At 40.3% G+C, this 21,780-nt stretch overlaps 1 protein-coding gene across 2 annotated transcripts in view; it reads right to left on the bottom strand.

Moving 5' to 3' along the window:
• The window catches only part of LOC120521629 (NACHT, LRR and PYD domains-containing protein 3-like), a 99,052-nt gene that overhangs the window by 48,807 nt on the left and 28,465 nt on the right, over positions 1-21,780 (bottom strand). Inside the window, exons 4-9 of one of the 2 annotated variants that reach the window (XM_039743121.1) lie at positions 19,803-20,084; positions 16,770-16,874; positions 16,658-16,684; positions 11,076-11,114; positions 5,449-5,466; positions 1,024-1,190 (exon numbers count right to left, since the gene is read on the bottom strand). In XM_039743121.1, coding sequence (XP_039599055.1) covers positions 1,024-1,190; positions 5,449-5,466; positions 11,076-11,114; positions 16,658-16,684; positions 16,770-16,874; positions 19,803-20,084 — 638 coding nt within the window. Of the gene's footprint in view, positions 1-1,023; positions 1,191-5,448; positions 5,467-11,075; positions 11,118-16,657; positions 16,685-16,769; positions 16,875-19,802; positions 20,085-21,780 lie in introns of both variants that reach the window. The other variant, XM_039743120.1, reaches the window with a different exon arrangement.

A 21,780-nucleotide genomic window follows, 5' to 3' on the forward strand; every position in this document is an offset into this window, starting at 1 on the left:
TCACGGAAGGGCTTGATGAAGATGGTCACATAGACTTCTGCCTTTTAATCCATCCATCATTGTTGGAGCATCATGAAGCTTTGAGTAGGCGGAGGTGGCGCAGGCCACCACCACAAAGAAACCGGAAAAAGAAACAGAAAAGAGAGCAGGGGTCAGTACGGATTTTAGAGCCACCATGAATAGTTATGAGGAAATTGAACATACAGAGTATATATTTAAGAAGTGCATCTGAGACTGAATAAGACTGAACAAGTGCAATGGCAGACACCTTAGACAGAAAACAATCTGGACAGAATTCAGACTTAGGCAGACATGCGTCAGATGAAGTTTAATGTGACTTACTGTTGAAAGTGACACACATGTGGTGTAAAATATTACATACGCAAACACAGGTGACTTATAAGGCCCATGGAATGCTGGGCTGAATCTGTTTAGTTGTACCAGACAGAGATTAACAGGAGACATGGTGAAAGTGTTTAAAGTGGTGAAGGGACTGAGTTTGGTGGACAGCAGTTTTTGCTTTAACACGACTCGTTCAACTAGAATGCCATTGAAAACCATTGATGGTGAATTTCACACAAACATGTGAACGTTTGTCTTCACACAGAGAACCACATATAACATGATGTGAGTCACTAAGCAGTGTGGTAGATAGCAGGTCTTTGGGGCCCTCCAGATGGTTAAATGACTCAGGCTTGATAAGCCATTTTGACCTAAATGGCCTTCTTTTGTCTAAACTTTTCTTATGTTCTTACACTTACAGCTTGCGCTTTAGTCCATGAACATCTCCCCTCTGCCTTCTTCATAAACCTACCAGATTGTGTGCCTTTACCTCCCAGGAGTGACATCCACACAGACCTGCACATCTGCTGTATTGTCAGTCCTTGCTACATCTCAGGATTCAATGGTGTCATATAAATTCAGGTCTACTGCCACCCATCTAATCTCCAGGAATGTCAATGACAACATGTAATGGGAAGAGCTCAAAGACCAGTATAAACCAGTAACAAAGAGACAGCCCACCTTTGCCTCATCATTGGTGATGATGCGCTTGTTGACCACGAGCTGCAGGACGCTGCTGATGTCGAAGTTCATCACGTAGGCCAGCTGGAGCTTGTAGTTCTCTGTGATCTTGAGAAGATCTTCATGTGAGAATTCATTAATAACTTTATAAAACTTCAGAGTCAAAGCTGCAGTGAGGAAAGAAAAAAGGAGTGTGATGAAGGAGCTGTGGACTTTAGAGTGCTAAAAGTCAGTCTGGTATGCCTGCCTATGGTCAAAGTAAATGCACATCAATCTCAACTCCTTCATGGACTCAACAGTTTATATGCTAAATGTAGCTGAACAGAAGCATTTCATGTTGTGAAAGAAGTTGTTGAAGTGGACCCCTCAGCTGAATCAATGAAAACACTTCAGTCTCAACTGCTCTGTGGCTCCCCTCACCTCTTCTCTCCACACTTGTACCACTATGGCTGACATGTCTCCTCCCTTGCCTCTAGTTTAACCCAGGCAAAGACTTGCTACTTGGGCAGGATTTGTATTTGAGTTCAAATTCACAGTGGAAATGGTAAAAAATGTATTTGGAAGGCTTTCATTTGTATTAAAATCTCTTGCTGCAGTTCAGGGACTTTCATTACATGACCACCAGGGGCCTCATGTATAACGGCGTGCGTAGAATTCACACTAAAATACGGTGTACAGACATAAGCAGAAATGCACGTACACACAAAAAAATTCAGATACACAAAACCATGCGTAAGCCAACTTTCAGCTTCATAAATCCCCGTCAAAGTGAAATGTAACGAATGTGCATGCACCTGCCGCCCCACCCTGACTCCACCCAGAATTTTGCATATTTTAATATGCAAATCAATATAAATATCTCCTTCTGTTCAGTGCTTGATTAAAAGACAATCACAAAAGCATGTGAGAAAAAGAATAATTTCAGTGAATGCAGCTTAAGCAGTGGTATAAACAACAAAGTGGTGGAGACACTCGAAAGGTCAAGCTCAGAAAGTCGCACAGCGCACAAAATTAAAAAAAGTGGTCAGATATCAAAGTCATCGTGATAAGGAGAGTCGTAGCCTGACATCTGTTTATTCTGTTACAGACAATATTACTAAAGCTGACCCCCGTGCCAATGACATGATGATACTGCTGTGCCAAGCACATCTTCTGCACACACACCTCTGTGCATAGAAACCACTGAGTGACCATCTGGCTGTGTGCTGTACGGACTGTTCTGGAGTCACAAAATGCAATTGTGGTTGATGTAAGAGATGTGGCCAATGAACTAAGGAATATAAGGGCGGTACTATGTGATATTGAGCACAAATTAAATAAATTGTTTAAACAAATAAATGCTGCATCTGAAGACCTGTTTTTACATCCTGCTAATTACATTCAAATGAAGTTGTAGTGCTGTCTTATTTGGCTGATCATTTGGTGTGTCAGAGTCATCATAGCGCATCTCCTCAGGTACGAGCAAACTACAATTGTGTGGCACATTTTATATGCAGCACATTACAGGCTTGCACAATGAGACACACTTTCTGTGCATTGTCGAGTAGCACATTAATAAAGTGGAAATGCTTTCTATTTACATAAGCAGATTCATTCTCTGAAGGTGCCTTTATAGTGTAGTGTCGGTGCCAAGCTGTACAATGGATTGATTCTCTGCTCTTTATCTTTAAAAGGACTGCTTTTGACACACTAGTTGGAAAAAGCACCTGTGACTTTGCAGAGTTGCCATCTTAATAGTCTCTCCTGCTATAGATAATGTAATGGCAGCTCATTTCTTTGATGATTGATCCCTGGCTGATATCAGTTGTCCAGAGCTGTTGCAATAGCCATGTGTGTGAAGCTGACCACACCGATTACATTTGGAAAACCAGATGTTGCTGAAAATTGCTCTTTGATTTTTTGCAGTTCAACTACAGTGTAAGGAAATCTTATCTATCTGGATGACAAGAGGATAATACCATCCTATACAGCTGGCAAATGATGTTTGTGAAATACCCAATCAGTCAGCCAGTTCACGCTGAAAAGCTCCTGTGGCTAAAAACCTGAGAGTGGACAGAACTTGCAAAGCAGCAGGTAGAGCGCAATTCCTCAAAGTCTACCTTTGTAAAGCTGGCGCCAGTTCAGCACACAGTGCTAAGAGGAGAGCTCTGAGAAATCAAAATCAATTCAGAAGATAGTCATCATCATCTATAAATGTAGGCTCTCTTCTAATCCTTCCATTTGTGATGACTTCTAACAACGCTAAAGCAGCCATGGTAATTAGAATAGTTTGGCCATTGTGTGCACCATTATATTGTTACAGAATGACTGCAATCAAGTGAATTAAATTTGTAAATTATATGCAGTTAATTTCAGTGTATGTGATAAAACCCACGTCATTGATGTGAATCTGAAAAAAGAAAGCAGACCACAGAAACAGGAGCACTGCTTTGACGTTGGGTGCTGCCAGTTTGGAAAACCAAATAGAAACGTGCGTATGCAAGGCAGAGGGCTGCCATGAAAATGTGTGTGACTTTATGCCAACTGTAGTTTTTATGCATCTAGAAGTGAACATGGAAATGGGAGATGCAACATTTTTGTTCAAATACACCATTTGTACATGAGGCCCCAGGTCTTTAAAAGCCCCTTATTGTCTAAACTGTCAGCTGACCTTGTTGTCCTGAGTGCGGATTACAAAAAGAGAATAAAAGACGTCAGTAAAATAAACGTTACTTTAAGTTCTCAGAATATGACATATATGCCCCCAACTTTATATTGGGGGCAGTATAGGCCACCTCACATCAAAAGAAAATTTAGGGGGCATACAGTGGCATTAAGTAGAGCAGCTTAGGTAGGTCCAAAAGACAAGGCAGCAATGTCACCTTAGTTTGAAAATCAAAGAATGGAGAAAAAAATGAAGAGAAGGTGACCAATCCAAAGGCAGGACGGAGCAGAGCTTCTGTTTTTACTGGAGTATCACAGGGGGTCTGTCTGTTTAATTTACAGCCAGAAATGTTCATTTAGCACAAGAGAGACATGTTAGTGACCTAAAAAAAGACGTATAGCTGTCTGATACGAGGACTACGAGAAAAGTCAAGGAAGTCCAGATAAAGTATTAGCAGTCCCCAAATCTCTAGGGGCAGTGTGGTTGGGCCCCTCTACAGTATCTATAACGATAATTGCACTAAGAAATGTATTGGACGAGTAACTGACCAATCAAAGTGCTCATTGCAGCTGAGGCCTTCTGTAAAGAAGAACATTTAGAACTCAATTTCTTAGCAGAAAGAGAAACACATTTCAAGGTTCAAATGGTCCTGCTGCTTCTTCGACTTTGACTTTTTTCTTCTTTTCAGTTCTTCTCTCAACATTTAAAAAAAAAAAAACAGTTTCTTGCACCACTAAGTGACTTTTGGGTGTTTTTAAAGGTAACTTCAGAGGGCCCACTGTATTGCTTTATGGAAATAACTGGACTACAGCCTGATAACTCGGTGTGGAAGGAAAGCCCAGTGAGGTTGACGTGTGTGGGCCGCGTGCTTGTCCTGTTACCTGCTCCTCCATTGTTCATATTTACAGTTGGGCCTTTTCTTAGTCCTTCATAGCAAATGCAGTTTGAAACTGGGCCCACTCACACACACATACATACACACTCACATGAGGACATTTAGAACTGCCAATTACTTAACACACAAAATGGGGTGTGGTTTGAAAAAGCTGACCAATCAGGAGAATAAACAGAGAGAGAAGAGGAAAACATGCAGAGTCCACACAGACCACCACCATGTGTTGGACTCAAATTCAGACTGCTGTGTCCTTGAGGCAGCAGCACTGACTACTGACTGCACCCCCCATGCCAGCCAACCTTCATAAGACAGCAGATATCCTGTCGCACTCTCCCAAACTTTTGCCTTTGCAGGAAGCCTGCGTTTTTCACCTTGATGCACATTTTGTTCGACTCACACTGTCGGTTTACAGACGGAAGGTCACTTTCTGTTTCTTCTTCATTGGATTCTTTGTTCCTTTTTTTCCCTCTCTTGCAATTACTGTCACCAGCTTATTAATGTCTTTAAATCCTTTCATTCAGTTTCATCCTTTTCAAGAATTTCACTTCTTTGTCGCACATTCCTTTTATCTTTAATGTTTATTAAAGTTTGATCATAAATACACAACACCCCTGCTCCGCCAGTCTCCACCCCCTTCCCAAACCTTCACTCGCCCCTCCCATTTAGTCCAAACACCCAATCAGATCAAGTGACTGCTCTAACTAACCTAGCAATAGCAACTTGAGGTTCACGAGCTGTTTGTGCACAAGTTCAGGTGGGCTCCTCCAGTTGGAGCAAACTGTCTGTGACATTGGTGATGCCTTATTGGTTTGGGTGGTCCATGGTTGAAGCTGTACTTGAATTAAATGATTGAAAAATAACTAAAATAACAACAGTGGAGACGTACCTGGATGTTGTGCCATCTCTGAAAAAAAAAAAAGAAACAGGCATGAATGACTGTGAGTTGATTAACAATGTCCACATCATCACAAGAGGTTTCTGTTTCATCAGTTTCTTAGATTCTTCATTTCTGAAGGTCTGATCTCCATTTTTATAAATTCTGTTATTTCAGTTTCACACAAATGATAACCATAAGCTGCTCTTAGGAAGTTCCTTCAATTATCTTACCCACCTTTCACAAATCACCTCCAGTTCCTTAGATCCTACATTTACACAGATTGGTTTAGACACGGAACACTCATGAAATGCATGTATTCTAAATAATGATATCTTGTATTATTTACCCTCTACAACTCCAGGCACCTCACACCACGATAAAGAGACTTGAGCTGGGAGATGTCTGCTCCATTGGGTTGGATGGGGTGGGGTGGGGTGTTATAGTAGGCTGCTTGCTGCTTGTGCTGATCGACACATTTGCAAAACATAAGATGCTGAATGGAGAGGTGCGAAGGAATTTAAGGTGGCCTGGCATTACAACTTTTTTCATAGGCTTCAGGGATTCTAGTGTTAAAGTGACAGAGAACTGGGTCAACAAACATATATGACAATGTTTATCAAGAGGAATAAGATACTGGGATGTATGCAAATAAGATTAAAGAATACTGAGGGATAAGCAAATGTAAAAGCACATACTAATATAGTGTAATAATTGTTAGACTGTAAAAGCGTGAAGCTCACATAAACTAACCGGAAGGCCCCTATTTTGTTTTTCTACATTTTATAAATGCGACAATTTTGTGTGTTAAGTTGCTATGGTGCTGTGTGGTTAAATTTATTAATATAATGATTACAAAAAAGTGCTTTAAACAATAAATAATTAGAGAAAGCATTTTGGTGTTGATGTACTTTGTTTTGGCTCTGATTTTGGTTTGGTATTTGAAAGTGTGTTTTTTACTTTGACATGAGCTAACATCCTAAACAATTCATTTGGAAAGCCCATAAAGGGATTCCCACCTGAACTGAGCTCTGTCACTCGTTTAAAAACATAATTTGTATGAAAGATTCATCTCTGGTCCTTGTTTAAATGTTAGTAAACTTACAGATCATTTAGTGTGAGGGACCTGGCGGTCAGTCATTTCTTTCCTATCCTACAAAACAATTAAAGCAGACCATCAACTTGAATGTCTGACCTCTCAGCAGCTCCAAGTCTCTCATGTATCTTGGGGTTTCATTATTTTTTGTATTCTGTTTTTGTAATTCTTGTTATTTAAAGTGTGCTATTACTGTTACCCCTTTTCACGTATCTTCTTCTTCTGTTGTGTTCTTGCTGGTCCTCTTTGTGTACTTTAATCATCTAACTTTGGGTTGGAAGGTGGGCCCCTAATTCAGTGACAGGCCCCAGTTGGCTGACACTTTTACATTTTTGTCAACTGAATTTTTAGTTTTGTTTAAAAAAAATGTGTTTAGTGATAATGATTCAGGGTAACTATAGCCAGGGACTTTTCCCATTTTCCCTCTCCATGTGTGTCAGCAGTTCTGTTATTTACTTTTAAGGGCCACAGATACTAGGTGGGAGACCAGTGAACTTGTAGGAGCCTCACAGATCAATGGCATCTCATTTTTGACCTACAGCCTGGTAGTTTTGTTACTGAAAATGGAAAATTAGCACTCATAATATCCGATAGGCAAAACTCTTTAGAGCATGACTAAGATATGCAATGATGATCACCTTTACTGTAATAATTTTCTTTTGTTCCTGCAAGACCTGCTGATACCCAGAAATACCAGCTGTAGCCACCAGGCGACTGGTGAATGTTAAACAGACCAAAGGACCAGTAGGTGACAGTATATTAACTTTTCTGCTGCTCTTCTGTCTGCATTCTGAAGTGGAATTTCTGAAGGATTAAAAGATGACATGGTGTGTCATGGCATTCATGATTCACTTGAAAGGGCTGTTTATTCTGGGCCTCAAATTGGAGGGTCTTTTGTTTGAGAAAAAGAAGTAGAAGAGGGTTGTAAAAAAATAATTCAGTCAAAGTTTCAGATTCAGTGACTTTGGTGACATCTGGCAAAGCAGATATTAGTTTGAATGAAAAAAAAAAAAAAACTACAGCGCTGGTATTCTATTTGAACTGGCGATAAATACTTCACGTGTGTGGCCGCACTAATACTCTGGAGGCATTTCCTGATATTGGAAAGTGTGAAATGAAGAGCCTTGACACACACAAAAAGGTTTGGGACATCACCCATATATTGTCTCTTGATGCAAAAGGGTTTTGAAATAGCACTCATGTACACAGTTTTGAGTCCTGAACTGAGCGGAAGAGTTGAGAAAAGATGGCAGCTTTATAAGCCAAAAGGTGGAAATGACATCAGTCTAGATGCCAGAACCAGAAGTGACTTTGAATCAGGCAGGTTTTCCCATATTTGGCCTGCAGAGATAACAGAGGTAGGTTTAATGAACCCTGCCACCCCCTGGCCTGGTGGGTAATTACCTCGATCTACTTGGTCCATTCAGCCCCCTTCTAGTCGCACGTGTGACAAAAGCTATTTTAATTTGCCTTTTTTTTAATTCAGTTCAGTATATGCTAACAATAATGTAGGAAATTCAAAATTAATATTAAAATAACCTTTGAGTAAAGAACGCACCGGTTTGGGGGTACTAAAGAGGGTTTTAGGGTCTTCACAATTCACAAATCTGGACTGCTTGAAAATTGGCGAGTGGCTGAGGGCTCGACAAGCCATACAGGTTTATTCATTTGACAGTTTAACTTTATCATTTCATATAAAACTGAAGGCAAGAATGCCAAGCCACTTATAGACTTTTGCTATTTGATGTGACCAATTCTGAGCCAGAAAATTTAGTGACAACATTTCACGTAAATAAGCCCATTCATAAAATGAAGGAAGGCTCAAGAAAACAGAGCCCTTCCTGTGTGATGTCCAGGGCCATTACAGTTTATTGTTGAAGTGGCCCAGTGGGAGGTTTTAGACTGAGGTCTTGTATCTCCAAATCTGGTCACCCTGGAATTCTGAAGACCAGATTGGTGGTCTACCGTCATGTAGATATAGATAATTATGTCAGAGCCTGTGAAATATATGACCGAGCCAAACTTAACAGCCGTTACCCATCATGGTTGTTACAAAGTCGTGTATGGGAAGATAATAATAATAATAATTAATAATTCTTTGCATTTATATAGCACTTCTCTCACTACTCACCAAGGATTTGTTATTTGTCCTGCCACCTTCCGAAGGTCTTACTGCTATTCTGGTATTAGTTGGCATATTTTAAAGGTTAACTACTTTATCTACTGCCTGCTGCTGAATTAATGCAGATCTTCATAAAGAATAAATGTTTGGCTACATGAATGTTTAAAATAATTTTTTTCTGATTGGGGTCAAAGTTAAACTTCATGGAGTGCAAAGGACAGGCTTATGGGATTAATCAGAACTTGAAAAATTATTTGCAGTGTAAAAAGGAGATATTACATTTGGACTGGAAGGAGATGAGCATTTCTACCATCAGCTGAGTGTTGTAGTAACATCGAGAGGTCAAAACCAACCAGAGTATAACCTCTTGAAGGCCAATATATCCATATGCCACATCTACTATTCAGTGGTATCTTTGACAAGAAGATTGTGGTTGGCCATCTCAGAATTTCCTCTCTGAGTGCAGACTTGTCCAGCATCTCCATGGACTAACCTTACTAATCATGACTGCCCCTCTTTAATTAATGACTAGTGAGACATGCAAGTTCACACACCTTTCACATCTTAAAAACCACTCAGACAATGGGATGCTGCTGCCTGTCTGTCTCGATTGGCATCAGACTAATGTGAAACATGCTGACATTGGCATCATCTGACAAAATGCAGCCATAGAAATTAAAATGTTAAGTAGAGTGAGAGCCTCACAATCGCCAGCTTCCAGGAAAATCTCTTGAAAGGCCTAAAGTGAATCAGCAACACCTCAAGTTTAGAATTAAACAAATACTGAAGCTTTGAAGTGAAAAAGGAAAGCTGCACTAACACGGACAGAACATCCATGTGACACGTGATGTGCTTCTTTGAAACAGGAGCCTCAAACTGCTGTCATGTTTTCCACAAAATGGAAGGATCACATGGGGGCTTTTCAAGTGTAGTGCCAGCAGACAGCCCTCTTCAGTGGTGGGTAAAGGTCAAGATGGCGCTCAGCCCCATTATGATCAGCGTCATCTCTTGTGGTCAATGCATTCCTCATATTGATCTCCTTTCTCTTTTCAGGTAACTGTGGTTACTTTTAATGGAGCAAATGATCCTGGACTTTTGTAGCTCTTTGCTGGATGGCGCTGCATAGCCTTGACTGAAAAATCTCAGAACAAAAGTGCAAGCGTGCAATCAGAAAAAACACAGCAGCCATTTTAAAGCCGAGTTCTTGCCTTCAGGTCCCACTGCTAAACTGGAGAGTTCAGGCTGCACGTGTGCCTACAGCAAAGGGGCAAATGAGAACACGGCAAGGCAAATAAGTGAGAGCCATGAGCCAAAAACAGGCTGGCAGCACCTGGCACAAAGATAATTTCACCTTCTACAAAAAGGAATAAGAAATGACATTGGAGAATTGGATGAAAAATTGGAAAAATTATCTAAGAAGACAAAGCTGAGGGCTGTTCTAAACACTTTAATAATAAGTTAGAATGTCAGCATTTCTCACTCAACTTGGATGTAGGAGCACCATCTCCAGCTCAACCTGGTAAAGACAGACCTTCTTGTTATCCCAGCCTGCCTGTCTATTCAACACCTCATCTCTGTTCAAGTTGGCTTGTCATGACTAACATTCTCCAAGTCGGCATACAATCTTGGGGTGGTGATTGATGGCTCCCTCAATCAGTCCATATTAAGTTGAAATTGTTGATGGTTGCCTACAGAGCAGTCATCACCTATGTATATGGAGACCACTCCTCAGCCACTCAGCTCTACTTATAAATGGTGTCTCTGCCTGGTATCAAATCCCAATCCAGATTGTCTTCATGTGTAGCTCCTCTCTGGTGAGATGAGCTGCCCACCTCCATACCAACTGCTGACTCCCCCGTGTGTTTAAGAAGCGTTTGAAGCCTCCTTTGTCCTGTAAATGTCCAGCCTGCCTGACTGGTGATGGCTTTGATGAGTTCTTGTAACTAAGTTAAGATCAACAAGTCTTGTGTTGTTCTGTTTGCTTTACAGTCCTTCACTTCTGCTGATCACTTCTGTCCCCTTGTCCTGTCACATGTGGTCTTAAACAGTCACAAGTGTGATGTTTACTCCATTATGTTGACATCGTTTTGTAGACTGCTTTGAATAAAAGTGTCAAGGTAAATAAATGGAAATGTTAATGTGCATTAAATTAATGAGGGAAGCTTTTCACAACTTCACTGACGTGGTGCCCTGCTGGTCTTCAACATGAAAACATCACAGCTGTCATCCATTTCTTCCACATCAATAACCAAACATGGTTTTTATAATAACTTTAAGCAGGTTTGGGTGGACATATTAACTACCAGAGCCTCTGTTAATAGGTATAAAACAAGAGTCTGCCATTTTCAAACATTACTTCTTCACTTTCATTTTTATTTTTTAGTTAGTGCTTCTACAAATTTAATGAAACCTTCTGCTTACCGATTTCCTTGCGCAAGTTCCAGACAGGGAGAATGTCAACTGCTATGGAAAAAGAGAAAATTTAAATGTAACTTTTTCTGTATCATATTTTTATTAGAATTAAAGGAAACAAAACAAAATGAAGCTAATAATGAAGCATATTTACAAAAATAAAACCCCAGTGGTGCCCACCGCCAACAGCCCAGGAATGCTAACACCGCACTGCCAATGTGATCCCCGGATGACACAGAGGGTTGGATGGAAATGTGACTTTAAAAAGAACAGGGATTTAAACAAGCAGAATATTCTAAATGAGGAAACTATTAAAAAGCAAAATGAAAAGAATGTCTTCATCAGTGTTCAATACACATAAATTCTGGCTAAAACGTTCGGGTTAAGCAGCTTGTAATTTCTAATATATATTGAAATTTAAAGATAACTCGGCTCCATTTCAATCTTTTTTCTGCTCCCTTCAATTCACTGACTGTAACGTTGTCATATTTCACTCTACTCACGTGTTCTGTTTATCTGTTAACAATTAAGGAGGAGCTCATCCCTCGTCCAGGTGTGCTTTCTTCTGTTTCACAGTTTTGTGGTTCTTGAATTTCATTTTGTATTTTATCTTTTGGTCTCCTAGCATGTTGTGTTCTTAATATTTATACATCACTTGTTTAGTATATATGTATTTTTCTTCATATATTTATATATTTAGTTACTCTCTACCTTTCCTTTATTTAGGACCACCGCTGCAGGGCCACCCTCTGCCTTTATATTCGATTTAAAGGTGCAGGTCCACCAGAGCAGCATTACTTGTTGTGCTGTGGTCTTCTCATCTGTGGTTATCTGCATTTCATTTTTTATATATTTTACTTTAAAAAAACAGGACATTACACTCACATTCTACTAATCAAACAAATAATAGCATACCATATAGAACATTTACTTTGAATTAAATAGCAAACATCAAATAGAAAACAAAAAAACAACACAAAATGAGTTACAACCCAAACCAAAGAAAACGAAGGAGAAGAGAGACTCGGGTACAAAGGAAAAAAAACTCTGTTTGTTTTGTTTTTTAAGAAATGGTAAAACCATTAATGACATTAAAGAGTTAATCACAGGCCAGCTGGTTTACTCAAAAAGAACTTGAATGAATTCCTGTTAGGTTTTGAAAACAATTTGGCCCCCATATCCTCTACACAATAATTAGATTTTTTTTCTACTTTGAAGTAACAGAGAACGTCGCTTACCCGCTGAGTTATGGCAGGTGGGCTGGGATTCTCCCAGTATTTGTTCTAATGGTGTGGTGTCGACTGTCACAATCAATTTTTTCTCATTCACTTTGATGCCATCCAGGAGTACAACAACTATCACTGCTAATGGACAAATGGCCAAGTGGAGCTGGAGCTGCTGTAGATGGCAGCGCTCACAGGTAGGTTCTGTTCCTCAGTACACTTTAGACAATTTTAAATGAGATCAATGAAAGACCTTGAACTGAAGTGGGTGCTCTGGATGGCTGAGTTCCATTCAGTTTTGGAAATGCTATTTGAAAGGTCCCATTCCCACCATTTCCTAGGATCTTTGAAGGTTGGAGTCTTTAAAATCTTTTTTTATATATTATTGAAATGCTATCTGAGTCTTTAACAAGACTAACCAGTATGGAGTCTGGGATTGATATGGGAGTGAGACGTGGAAAGTTGGGTACGTTTTTATTTTAACAAAATGTCTAATTTGCATAAAGGAAAAAATTGTAGTAGGAAGTTCAACTTGGAGCAAAATTGTACATGACATGCAAACACACTACGGCTTCATAAGAGTCCAAGTTACATATCGAGTAGCCACAGTTCAGTTCATACCTTGGGTTTCCGTATTTTATTAAATCACCAACATTTTGAAACACTAAAGAGAAGAACACTAAATAACATGGTAGATGAACTTAACTTCACATACATTAACTATGTAAACATGAATAAGGACCGGTGTAAGTAAACAAAAATAAATTACAAAATAAAAACCCAATCAGCAACAAACTGTGGTTGGTGTCTTCAGTTAAACACACACTTTGTGGAAATGCTTACATTAAGTTTGAGGTTGTTCTTCTTCAAGAACTTCATCATGTCCACCTTCTCAGATGAGAGGTTTGCTGTCTGTCCTGCTACAATGCCACGTACACTGCAGAAAACCCTCTGACCTGGGATGGATTTTGCTGGAAAGGTCAGAGATTTCATACGTGGCTCAAGTGCAGTGCTGACTCTGCTTCATGGGTGCCAGGATTGTGTGTTTCATTCACATCATCATTGAATGAGCTACTCAGTGCTAAACAGAGCTGTCACTGTTTGTCAGTTTGTCACTAAGGTTCCACAAAGTGGCACAGCTGTGAAAAACCTCCTACATTATTCAAAGATAGGTGTAACTTCACCTAATGACTAGAGAGCAGTGACACTGACGTCTCACATCTTAAAGACCTCTGAGAGGCTGGTCCTGGACTGCAGTTTGCCAATCAGATAAAGACTGGAGTGGAGGATGCGATTATTTGTCTGCTCCAGAAGGTTTATTCTTACCTGGACAAATCAGGCAGCACTGTGAGGATTCTGTTTTTTTATTTCTCCAGCACCTTAAATACCATCCAGCCATCCCTTTTAAGGGATGAGATATAAGCAGGTAGATGAGCCTGTGGTGTCCTAATGATGGACTATATGTCAGGCAGACTGCAGTTTGTGAGACTCATGACTGTGTGAGCAACACTGGAGCACCACAAAGAACAGGAGATTCTTATTTTGTTGTCACTCTGAACACCTCAGACTAGAAATATAACAGCAGGTCAGGTCACTTGCAGAAATTCTCAAATGATTCTGCACTTATGGGGTGTATTGATAAAGGGAATGAGACAGAGGAAAGGAGTCAGGGGGAGACCTTTGAGAATTGTCTGCATCTTAACATCAGCAAAACCAAGGAACTGCTTATTGACTTTCACCACACCAGAGAGCCTCTGTGTCCGGTCACTACCCAAGCAGTGGATGTAGAGGTGGTCCACTCCTAGTACTTTGGGGTCCACATTAATGACAGGTTGGATTGGTCTCAGAACACAGAGAAGCTATTGAAGAAAGGGCAGAGAAGGCTATTTTTCCTCAGGATACTGCACTCCTTTAATGTTGGAAGTGACATCCTTCACATCTTCTATTGCTGTAATGGCCAGTGTGGTGTGCTGGGCTGGTAACATCACTACAAGAGATGACCACCAAATTAAATAACTGATTAAGAAGGCAGTCACAGTTACGGGACACACTCTGGACCCCCTGAAGGTAGTAAAAGAGTAGAGAATGAAGACTAACTGAGTGCCATTATGAACAATGCCTCACATCCTCTCTGTGACACACCAACAATGAGGACTTTCAGACAACAAATCATTCAGCAGACGTGTATCAAGAAATGCCAACAGCAATATGCCTGCATAAGGCCTCACTGTCACTGGGACTGCTAAGTCAGAACTTTTCTTTTTCTTTTTAATTTTCTTGCTTTTTGTCATTCTGGAATATGTTTAGACTAAAGTTTGTGTGTATATCATGTATTATCTGTTTTTATATTATTTATTATTATATCTATCAGCAGCTTCGACTACATTCACAGTTTTCTTGGCATTTCACAGGAATGGTGGCATTTAGTGGTTCAATTCTCCACTTCACTACAGCTTCCTGTAGTATTTCTGACAAGTGGTCACTTGTGAGGCTTTCATAGGAAGTGTGTGTCTGGAGAGCAGTCGGTGATGTACTGTGTGTGATTGTCATGAAGCTCTCTGTTGCACTGGAGGTCCACCTATTGGTAGTTAAAGGGATGAATTTTGCATTTCTCAAATTCTCCAGCAATTTAGCTTTTACTTTGTTATAAAGTTTGACTGAAATGCGGTCTTCATGGCTATGCACAGTAGAGAGAAAAGCATTAATAAGTTTGTTTAAGGGAATGGCGCTTGGACCTTTCACTGATCCATAGAGAAGGGTGTGCTTTGGTACAGCTTTCTGGGTAAGCCCTGCTCATGAGATGTTACATTTTTTAAGGTTTGATTGACATTTGTGATGGACAGGAGACTGAATTGGATACAACACCTGTCTTGTTCACCCTTCTGTTACAGAGAAAAGAGCTCCCCATGCATCTGTTGCATATTTTCATTGTTTTGCTTAAAAAATCAGGTTTTGTGTTGCAATCATCCATGAAAAGCGTAGTTCATGTCCTTTGGGTTTTAAGCAAATGCACAGTCAGTGATGTGGCTTAGTGAGAAAATAAAGGTGTTAGATAAACCTCACACCTGTGTAATGAAAAATTTAGATCCTCGTGAAATGAATATCAGCAGCTGCTGTTGGCCGTGGATTTGATGTTAACGAATCAGTTTTATGAGGACTCATTCACCATTAACACTCCACCTGTTGTTACCCTAAACAGGAATTAATGAAACACCAACACTCCTCTCTGGAACTGCAGCTCCGTCATTTGTGAGGATTTTATATTATAATTTATGACACTTTGATGATGTTGTCCTTTATGATAATAATCCAGTATTAAACTTTTTATATATGCCTGGATTATTAAAAAGTTGTTCAGCTCAGCCTCCCTCCTGTATCAGCTACAATAGTAAGAAGATAAACGGCTCACTGTGAATATTCTGTTCATTTCTTCTGGTTCCGTAGGTTTTAGGCCTGCAGGAGTTTGACCTGTGTGTATGGATATGCTGTGTGGTATTTTAAATGTTGCTTTTATTATCTTATGTTTGTGTGTTGTCACGCACGCGCGAGTAGTGGGCCGCAGACGGACCTTAATACGATCGGGAAGACATATGCCAGTAGGGAGTGGCGGGTACTAACCTTTGTCTCTTTGTTTCTTACAGAAGAAAAGACGCACTGCCACCATGAGCCTACCTCCTACAGCTTCCCGCAGTACGCTACTTCCGCCCTTCCTCTGTCAACTAACCTTGACGTCATCAATCCCATCTTCCACCACGGCTCCTACCCAGCATTCCTCCACTTCCGGCCCCTCCTACATAAATACTCCCTCGACGCCACCTTTGGACGGTCAAAAGTCTATACTGATTGTTTCCATGTACTTTTTGACCGTGATAATTCATATTGTGGATTATTTTTCAGTATACGGGGCCGGAAACCCCAAACCTTTATGCTTGTGTCTGATTTCTCTTTTACAGTTTGTAAGAGTAAATTAAGTTAAATGTCATTTTCCACATACCTGCCTCATCTTTAAATTCTGTTCCAGTCGAATTGCAGAGATTCTTGTGACTGCCCTCATTTAGTGTCATTTGCTTATTTTCAGTCTTATTTTTGTCACCTAAATAAATTACACAAACATGGCAGCCCCCACATAAGCCCACTTTTGTCGGATATTAACACCTTGATTTCTGTGTTTAGTCAAATCCTGCGCCCCCCCAGCAGCCTTGAACCCTGATCTCTTGTGTCGGCTGTGGTCCAAATGGAGTCTCCATTCAAAGTCATTTAACAATTCAGTCATGTAATGTCACACATTCGTCAGACGCATCCTGCTTTACACCACCTGAGCTCTCACACATCCCAGAAGATCAAGGATTTCATCTGACGTGTCCTTACCTTTGGTCTTGTATGTTGCTTTTTTATCTAGAAAGAACAAACGGAGGAATATTGTAAAAATGAGCATAATGAACCAATGGGGTCATCTTTATTTAGCAGTTTCTGGACTCACCTCTCATTCTTCGCCATTTCAATATGAGCAGCACAGTTGCTGTGACACAAAGAGCCATCAATAACCAGAAAACCACCGACCAGCCAGAGACGTTTGGGGAGAAAACTGAAAAAAGAAGAGAAGAAAAAATGTCTATGAGTGTGAAAAACACAACAAGAGGGGAAGTGTGAGTCCTGAAAGCAGAGAGAAGGCATTCAGGATTATTGAGTTTAATGGCCGATACCTGGGCGCTGTAAAATGGAAAAATGTGACAAAAAACGCCAATCAGAACACAAATGGAGTGTCAGAGGACTGTGAAACGAGAGGTTATGAGCTTCGAAGACACCAGGATTGGTAAAATCTTTAATAAAAACCAAATTGTCATGGAGGACAGCCCAAAGATAATGTTACACACTGACTGGTGATGACCACATGCCCAGTTAGGCTTCAGTACACCTAATGCTGCCCACTTGTGAACCAGAATGCCATGTATGGTGGCCTTGGGGTGCAAGAGGTAGAAAATTAAAAGAGGAGCCAAATATGAGGAGTGCAGAAAATTGGTGAGGACTGAACTTAAAAGGTAACATGCAACCAAACAAGAACAGTGATTGGAGAAAAGACCTGTCAGTCACTCTTGAGTGGAAATCACCTGATCATGGTATCACACAGCCACTGGACAAGTTAATGTGGCTCTTTCTTTATTACAAATGTGTTCATATCCATGTGATAATTATTTTTTACATTTATGATGGTTAGAGATTTCTGTGGCAAATACAAATGGAATATAAAGGCACCACATGGCTTTTGTGATTAATATTTTTTTTCACGTTTTTCATTTGAAGAAATAATAGTCAAAATAAAAAACATTGGAAGTTTATATAAAACTACTCAAACCCACATATGATGCATACCTCTCAAACGAATTTCTCTCAGCCCAGTGAATTAAACATGGTCACCAAAACAATTTGAGGCCAGGGTGGCCATGCAGGACACAGCTATGCAGAGATCCAACTGGGCAAAGAAGAGGAGCTGAGAGAATAAAGTGATAATCACCAGACCATCGCCATGCAGCCCTCCACCAAATAAACTGTCATTATCCATTCAATGATGGGGTTACAGGACAATTCAAAATATGCAATAGACAGCAGAAAGAGCTAAATTATAAAGAGTAGACTTCCCAATACTTTTCTGTGTCTTCAGTTTACCAGTAACCCATCCTGTGGCACATATACCAGATGTTTCAAAAGGCCAGAAACCAAGATTTGATGTTAAACCCTCAGATCACCTTAGTCTTGCCTGACCTTGTGCAAGAACTTAACAAATTTACATTTACATTTGACACATGTACATTTTTCATATTTTACACAGTTAGCAGCCGCCTGCCATTTTCTGTATCCTTTGTTCCCAATTGGACAAATATGACTTTGTCCTCCCACACCTATGGCCTGAAGCTCTTCCACATGCCCAAGGATGTCCCTCAGCAGTGCAATTTGAAGGCAACATGCCATGCAAGATTTTCACAAGATTCCTGTCAGTGGAGCAAATGTGTGTTCCACTCTCCGTAACAGTTGACCTCCTCCTACAAATTCATCCTTTTTGTAGTGATTGGTTTTGAGTTGAGCTGGTGGGCTTCCTTAGTCCTGCCTATCACCTTAGAGGGGTCAGAGCTCCTGTCCAGCTTTACAATGTACTGAAAATGGTTGGACACCTCCAGCTCTGAGGTTGATGCTCCTCATGAATGTGCACTCTTCATCTTGTGCCTTCGTCGACCGTGACCCACCTGTATCTGTCTCTGTGGTCTGGGGTCTCACACTACCTTAGAGGTGAACACTGTCATCCTAGTGCACACCTGGGTGAGTTCCTCCAATTCTTTCCTATAATGCAGGTGAACAACCTCCTTCTAAAGTTCAGCGAACCAGAAATTGGCGAGTTAGAATGACACATCAAACATGCCTGACACTGTAGTCTCCTTATTTTTTATGTTTAAACATTTGAGGTAAAAAGCAAAACAAAATGTTTTCTGAAATGACAAAGAGTATAGAAAAGTAACAATCACAGTGTAAAGATTGACTCTGAAATGAGTTTGCAGTTCAAATCATTTCCATTTGTGCTCTTCATTGAGTGTAGACTCAGTGAACAAATCACAGACTTTACAAACTACATAATACACACACACACACACACCCACACACACACACACACTCTATATACCGTACATGGACAGTATTGTCATTTGTGCCACCTCGTGGTGATCAAGTCAGGAATCTCAACAGGACATAAGAATAAAAAATAAACTTGTGATAGAAATTAAGGAGTGAGGAGTTCAGAGAGGTGAATCACAAACGTCAGACTCCTACTGCTCCCTAATTAGAGGTAGCAGTGATTCCCCCTCTCATCTCTTCATAAATAGCACAGGACACTTTTACTCCTTTTGGCCAATAACAACTCTTTGTGACATCTTTCTAAAAACACCAGTGACCTCCTGGGACTCTCAGAGCTTTGAACTCCTGATACTAATGTGACACATATAAAGGGCTACGAGCGACTGTGCATTCACTTTAAGCCACAGTGTCACATGATGAAGTTACTGCCCCCTAGTAGTTCACTACTCACACCTGTCACACACCATCATACTGCAGTGTGTCCTCCATTTCTCACTGTAATCTCCATTGGCTCCTTCCCTTCACTTATTGAACTTTCTTCCCATTGCCATTACAAGCCCACCCAGTGATGTCCACCCTCATGTACAGTGTGATGTTATCATCATTGCTAATCATTTAATTTGGTGCGATTTGATTTTCAGCTTTTCTCAAATTATTCTCTAAATACATTTATTTTTTTCATGTTTTCTCAGTTTCCTGATAGGTTTTCAGTTTTTATACCAAGTTAAGCCTAACTGACCTTCTACTCTTTGTATTTTAACATAAGATACAACAAACGTGTGGAGCATTCATGAAGGACTTATACTAAAGCAGATGAGATGACGGTCTCTGTTAAAGTCACAGTCACTCTAATGTCAGTGACATGATGAGTCTGGGACCTCTGAGTACTCACCATAGACCCCCATTTTGGACTGATGGGCTGGTCTGGTTGTATTACTTCTCATCAGACAGGAGAACACGTTGAACTCCCACTCGATGGGGATGACGCTGCTGACCCTGAGGAGACCCTCATCGTCCCGTTGTACTGTTAAGATAGACTGTGACGTCACATCTACGCCGTTCATGTCTCTCCAGGTGACTTCAGGTCGAGAGCTCCACTTCTCAGAGCTGCACTCCAGTCTGGTCTGCTTGTCTTCTGTAGTGCTGATGGAAATGGAGGGCTGAGTGCCCACGACTGAAGGTAAAAGAAACAGAAAATGAGTGACGTATCGAGGGAGAGAAAGCCATTTGGATTAAGAATACAATTTCCAACAATCATTTTTTTCTGATAAGCTCACACTTATTATAATGTCTGTTTTGTTGTTCACAATTAAAACGTGTAACAGGAGGACACCTGCAGTGTTTGAAATGGTGAGGGTAATCCAGGGTTAAAGGTCACATTTGAGTTAATTCCTACATCTATTTGAATTGGCCACACCCACTATTCAACTAATGAAAAGTCATTCAGGCAGTTCTCTCTCTAGAGGGGAGACTAAGTGACCTCGGTGAGAAATATGAGTGCAAGTCCATGAGATGAGATGACTGAGTGTTTGGACTGCTTCTCGTAGTCACTGTGGTGGTCTTGATCCTTTGTCCTCTTGTTTCTTGTTTTATAGTGTTGCTGTTATGGATTTCTACAGATCCTTTTATATAAAATCTGCCAGAATTACATTAAAGCTTCTTGTGGTATCTGTCATTGCTGCTCATTTTTGTGTATTTACTCTGTTTTATATTCTGTTGTTCCATTTCTGCATTTATTATTTAACAGTAATCATATTTTTGGTTTATAAAGCACCTTGTGGTTGTAAGAGCCATTAATAGTGCTGCAGTATGTAAAATGAAGAACATTACAACATTGGAATAATTGTGATAACAACAGGCCATTCACCACCACCAATGTTTTTTATTGAGATTCTGTGAAATAAAATCAGGTTGAGGTTTAAAGATCAGTAAAGTCCAACTGTTCAGCATACTACTTGGTCACTTACTCTGTGTGTGTTTGTAGTTCTTCAAATGTCATATAAAAGTTGCTCTTAATGAGCCTGTAACTGTGTGCCTGTGTTCTTGTTGCAGAGTTTATTTTAACACTGGAATTACAAAAGCCTACGAAAAAACTCGTAAATCCGTCCCACCTTAAATCCCTTCGCACCACTCCGTTGTCTTTTGTCCTGTGAATGTGTTGATAAGCAGCAAGCAGCCTGGTATCACAAACACCCACCGTCGCACTTTATTTACTTATCTTCCTACAGCATAAAGTCACAAGTAGACTGCAGAGCTTCCCGTGTACATATACAAAGTACAGCGATGGCAAAAATGTGACAGGCATTCTTTCTCCGATGTAGAACCCTCGTCATCATCTGCGTTCACCTCTGTTATAGGATGTCTTTGTGTGAAAACAGCAGTGTCAGATATCGAGGGGAGCATGAACACGACTGAAACAAAGCTAACCTTTACAAGTATCAATATTACACTGGCTGTTACAGACTGAAATCAAATGTATGTTTTTATTCTAAAATAGTAAAAATAAGAGCAACTCACTTCTCAAAACAGAATAATCCGGGGTCAAACCTGTGAAGTTTTGATTACCAGTCAACAGTTGTTACCGTAGCGCTACCGAAGCGGTCGTATCAAAGGGTTGTCGATGTTGCACCCTAAAGTGTTTGTTTTTTCTGCAGTTATATTCTTGAATAGAAGCGCACTTGTTCTGTTATACTTGCATATCACAATTCAGGAGTCGCTCCTCAGTACTCAGTTTATGCTCATCTGGTGTCAGACGGCACTTTTCATTTTTGGTCTTTTTTAAAAGAGCCAATCAGCAGTAGGAGTGACAAAAGGATGCATACAGAAAGTAGTTTAAAAACATGTCAAAGCGCCTCATTGGTTTATTTAAA

Source organism: Polypterus senegalus, unplaced genomic scaffold, assembly GCF_016835505.1.
Source record: "Polypterus senegalus isolate Bchr_013 unplaced genomic scaffold, ASM1683550v1 scaffold_22, whole genome shotgun sequence".
In the NCBI taxonomy this organism is placed as follows: Eukaryota; Metazoa; Chordata; class Cladistia; order Polypteriformes; family Polypteridae; genus Polypterus; species Polypterus senegalus.